This window comes from Triticum aestivum, chromosome 7D (assembly GCF_018294505.1).
Source record: "Triticum aestivum cultivar Chinese Spring chromosome 7D, IWGSC CS RefSeq v2.1, whole genome shotgun sequence".
Classification (NCBI taxonomy): domain Eukaryota; kingdom Viridiplantae; phylum Streptophyta; class Magnoliopsida; order Poales; family Poaceae; genus Triticum; species Triticum aestivum.
In genome coordinates this window covers 558505230-558510654 of record NC_057814.1, presented here as the reverse complement: position 1 = coordinate 558510654, position 5425 = coordinate 558505230, and the positions used below count along the sequence as shown (strand labels likewise).

General features: G+C 48.8%; 1 protein-coding gene across 1 annotated transcript; it reads left to right on the top strand.

Moving 5' to 3' along the window:
• The first annotated feature begins 1070 nt into the window (after positions 1-1070).
• Positions 1071-3769, top strand: LOC123168176 (G-type lectin S-receptor-like serine/threonine-protein kinase At2g19130). Its single transcript, XM_044586046.1, has one exon. The coding sequence runs from the start codon at positions 1142-1144 to the stop codon at positions 3593-3595; it is 2454 nt and encodes an 817-aa protein (XP_044441981.1). The 5' UTR covers positions 1071-1141; the 3' UTR covers positions 3596-3769.
• The last annotated feature ends 1656 nt before the right edge of the window (positions 3770-5425 follow it).

Genomic DNA, 5425 nt, shown 5'->3' with positions numbered 1-5425 from the left:
TTGAAGTTAGGTTTCAAATATTGCTGGATATTTATGATAACATGTATTCATCTGTCCACGGTTACAAGGTTGAGCGTTGGTGCATCGAGGATGATAAGGTTGATCGGCCAACAATCGGGCAGCTAGTTCGGATTCTTGAAAGGCTAGTTGAGATCACAATGCCCCTGATGCCAAGACTGCTCCAAGCTATGGCCGGAAGCGCGCATTCAACATGTTCCTTTTTTGTTTCGGAAAAATGAGTTGCATACCATGTACTTCCTCCGTTCCTAAATATAAGTCTTTTTAGACATTTCAAATGGACTACAACATACGGATGTATGTAGATATATTTTAAAGTATAGATTCACTCATTTTCACTTGTTGAAATCTATAAAAAGACTTATATTTGGGAACGGAGGGAGTATTTCAGTTTAGCTGTACTTAACATGAATTTTCTAGCTTCTAAGATCCAACTTGGAAGCTTATCTTAGCCTTGTTTATTGTTTTGCCTTTTTGAAAGAGATTAGCCTTGTTACAACAGCTAGCAGGGTGTGCTGCACAATCAACATCCTTATAGGATACTGGAAATGTCCGACATAATGGTAGCCGTGGCGGATGGCACGGTCACGAAACTTAGCCGTGCCGGCAATGCTACTCCCATGACAGCGCGCTCATCTTCACCTACTGTATCCCATAAACCCAAACTATTACGTAATAAATAATATACATGTACACCAAACAAAAGGAACGACGTCACTCTTATCATTAAGCCATACATACACATCGGTATGTGGGTATCTGAACTTTAGACAGTTTTTAATCTGGGGTATGCAACTACCTCTTCTGGCCTGCGCGTCAGGTAACCGGAGGAGAGCGACGACCAAATTTCGATTTCAACCGGTAAACCAACTGCCTGGCGCTCACATCCCAGCGTTCTTCTTCCTCCACCCTTTTCATTTCCACCACGCAAATCCTGCCGTGCATGCCATGCAAGAAGCATTTCATCATCACCACTGAAAAAACTTTTACTAGTTTGGATGTTGTGCTTGGCTCCATAGTGCCATGGCCGCTCAGCACCCACTCTATACATTTCCAGCCTCTGCACAACAACAACCACAACAGCAAGCCTTTGCACGTACGCTCTCGCCACCTTCAGTTCACCATGCCCCCCTTCCTAGTTGCCTTCACCGTCCTCTTGTGCCTACGCACCCCGACCAGTTCTGCCGTGACGGACACCATCTTGGCCGGCCAAGCGCTCGCCGTCGACGACAAGCTCGTCTCCAGCAATGGCAGGTACGCGCTCGGCTTCTTCCAGACCAGACACACTGCCAACTGGTACCTGGGCATATGGTTCAACACAATCCCCAAGTTCACTTCAGCATGGGTTGCAAATAGGGATAGACCCATCAAGAACACCACCTCACTGGAGCTCACAATCTCCCACGACGGCAACCTTGTCATCTTAAACCGGTCTGCCAAATCCATAGTCTGGTCTACACAAGCAAACATCACAAGAAATAGCTCTGCTGCTAGGCTGTTGAGCAGTGGAAATCTCATCCTGACAGACTCTTCGGACTCATCACAGGTTCTATGGCAGAGCTTTGATCACCCCACAGATACATTTTTCCCTGGGGCGAAACTTGGATGGGACAAGGTCACCGGCCTGAATCGCCGTTTGGTTTCTTGGAAAAACATAATCGACCCAGCTACCGGTGTGTACTGTGAGCAGTTAGACCCCAGTGGCATTAACCAGGTATTTCTTGTAGCATTGAACTCATCCACACACTACTGGTCCACCGGTGTGTGGAACGGCCAATATTTCACTGCAATTCCAGAGATGTCAGCCGCCCACTATATTAGTCCAAAATTTGTCGACAACGACCGTGAGAAGTACGTGACATATGATTTAGTAGATGAATACATGGATCCAAATATGGTTACTCGTCATGTAGTTGACGTCTCAGGTCAAATAAAGGCATTCATTTGGATGAAGGGCTTAGAGGATTGGCTAATGGTCAATACCCAACCAAGAGCTCAGTGTGATGTCCATGCAATTTGCGGTCCTTTCACAATTTGCACTGATAATGAAGTGCCACACTGCAATTGTATGGTGGGCTTCAAGATAACATCGCCTAAGGATTGGGAGCTAGAAGATCGGGCGGGTGGGTGCTCGAGAAATACTCAGTTAGACTGCATTAGCAACAAAAGCACAACACACACCACAGACAAGTTCTATTCTGTGCCATGTGTTAAACTGCCCCAGGATGTCCCAAAAGTAGAAGCTGCTGCAAGCACGAATGAGTGCGCACAGGTTTGCCTCAGTGATTGCTCTTGCACAGCATACTCCTTTGGCAACAATGGATGTTTCATGTGGCATAATGAATTGCTCAACATAAGAGCACTAAAATGCAGTGGCACTACTACTTCAAATGGAGAAACTCTTCACCTTCGTCTTTCTGCTAAAGATGTACTACAAAGTTTGAGAAACAACAGAAGAGGGATCGCTATTGCAGTTGCAACTGGTATGGGTGTTTCTGCTCTAGGCTTATTTGCACTCATGCTCTTACTGTTGATTTGGACAAACAAAGTGTTGAGCTCTGGTCAAATAATCAATGAATCCCAGGTTTGTACTGGAATCATGGCATTTAGATACAATGATTTACAACGGGCAACAAAAAATTTCACAGATAAGTTGGGGGGAGGCAGTTTTGGCTCTGTATTCAAGGGGCTTATAAAGGGCTCAAATGCCATAGCAGTGAAGAGGCTTGATGGTGCTTATCAAGGAGAGAAGCAATTCAGAGCTGAAGTGAGCTCAATTGGAGCTGTCCAGCACATAAATTTAGTTAAGCTTGTTGGTTTCTGTTGTGAGGGCTCCAAGAGGTTGCTTGTTTATGAATACATGTCAAATCGCTCTCTTGATGTCCATCTATTTCGAAGCAGTTCAGTTTTGAATTGGACTGCTAGGTATCAGATAGGCCTAGGAGTTGCAAGAGGATTAGCCTACTTGCATGACAGCTGCCGAGACTGCATCATACACTGTGATATCAAGCCAGAAAACATACTTCTTGATGCTTCACTCCTTCCAAAAATTGCAGACTTCGGGATGGCAAAACTCTTAGGAAGGGATTATAGCCGAGTATTGACAACAATGAGAGGAACTACAGGGTACCTTGCGCCTGAATGGCTGACGGGAGTTCACATTACACCAAAAGTCGATGTTTTTAGCTACGGGATGGTGTTGCTGGAAATAGTATCTGGAAGGAGGAACTCATGTGCTTTATATCCTAGTGATGGCAACCCTGATGTTTATTTTCCTGTGCATGCCGCACATAAGCTTATTGAAGGAGACGTTGGGAGTTTGGTAGATCACAAGCTACATGGTACTGCCAATCTGGATGAGGTTGAAATTGCTTGCAAGGTTGCGTGTTGGTGCCTCCAAGACAATGAGCTTGATCGGCCAACAATGGGACAGGTGGTTCAGATTCTCGAAGGGCTAGTTGAGATCACAATGCCCCCGATACCAAGACTGCTCCAAGCTATGGCTGGAAGCTCACATTCAACATGTTCGTTTTTTGTTTCAGGAAAACGAGCTGCATTGCGCACTTTGGCATTATAATATATGTCTATCTTTAAGACTAAAGTTGTATTTACTACTAGAAGACTGTAACGCTTATACTCCCTCCTTCAGGAAATACTTGTCAGCGAAATGGATGTATCTAGACGTATTTTAATTCTAGATGCATCCATTTTTATCCATTTATGTGACAAGTATTTTCGGACGGAGGGGGTATGATTGAAGAAAACAGCTGTATTTTGTACCAATTTGTAACTATATATCCTAATCATCGGTATAATATGTGGCCTATCGAAATAGGCGTCATAGATATTTCAGTTTTTCTCTACTTAACTGTAATTTCTACTAGCTTTTAAGATCCAACTTGGAAGCTCATTCTAGGCTTTTTTTTCAGTAAGAGCTTAGCCTTGTTACAGCTCATCCTAGCAGGGTGGCATAATGGTAGCCATGGCGGCATGCTGCGGCAATGCTACAGCCAAAACAGCGCGCTCATCTTCGCCTACGGTTTCCCATAAAACTCACCGGTAAAGGCAGCAGGCTCTGAATCTCTGATATGGTCCAAGGCATGCATGCGGTGACCCTTGCTCAGTGACGGGGTGCACGCGGATGGCAGCCTGGCTGAATAGGAGGTAGAGCCGTAGAGGAGCCGCAATTTCAGCCGGGGTTGATGGAGACGGCGGCCATCTCGACCTCCGGTGCGGGAAGCTGAAAAATAAGCGAGGGAAAATGGCGCACTGTGACGCGAATAGAATCGGACGAGGCTCACTGGCGAGGGCAATCGGCGGCGTGGCGGGGGACTCGATCCCAAGCTCGCCTCCAGAGATCGAAGGGCTGGATCGTTGAATAATGGGGAATTGGGGAAGTGGTAGAAGGAAACTCGCGTGTAGGTCTTCCGGGCACGGCAAGTAGAGAAGAATCAGGAGAAGGAGCTCACACCATCAAGCCTGTTTTCAATGCTTCACTCAGGTATCTTTCAGTTATCTCAGACTCCAAGGTTTCAGAAACGTTGGAAGGAGATGGAGCGCGAGACTCGTGAGACACGCTGGCGCGTCACGTACGTCGCCGACCTCATCACAGCGCGCGTTCTCACCGCCGCCGCCGGCGAGATCATTCTCCGGCACGGCGCGCTTCGCATGATCCTGGTTGACACGCGTGGCGTGACGGTGGATGCGCGATATTTGCACGAGGGGGAGTGCATCGAGCCAGATCAGATCATTTCCTTCCTGTGTCACCGGGCTAGGGTTGACCGTGCGCCATGCACGGAGACGCGGGAGGTGGGGACATACATGCCGGTGGGGGAGGGGAGGAGCCATGCAGCGGTCGGATGTGGTACATCTGGCAGCACACGAGGCGTCGAGGTGGATCCATGGCGGTCTCACCGCCATGGCGGGCCCAGATCTGACCAGGGGGAGACCGCGGGATGTGGAGAGGGAGCGGACGCATCATATCCCCCCCCACCTACCTCCATTATTGAGAGCCGCAACTCTCATCTCGCTCCGCTCTTCGGGCACCTATGGGAGAAAACTAGGGTTTGCCATTCCTCTTCTCCCCCCTCGCGAGATTCCTTCGGGTGGTTGCGCGGCAAGGTTGGCGGCGATGAGCGCTCCTTTGCTCAGGTGGCGGGTGCTCGCACGCGCGGGCGCGGTACTTCGCCCGCATCGATGGGAGATCGCGGTGGAGGCAGATCTGGAGGATGGCGCGACTCCTCGGCGCGCGGTGGGTTCGGCGGAGGACGCAAGACGGCGCAAGCGAATCCCTCTCGCCACATGGTGTGGCAGCGCCCAGATCCACCGCCGCCGCCATCTGGAGGGGCGAGATCTGGCGGAGGTACTGAAGATCGATGGGAGGCTGCGGCACGGCGATGGGAGGAGA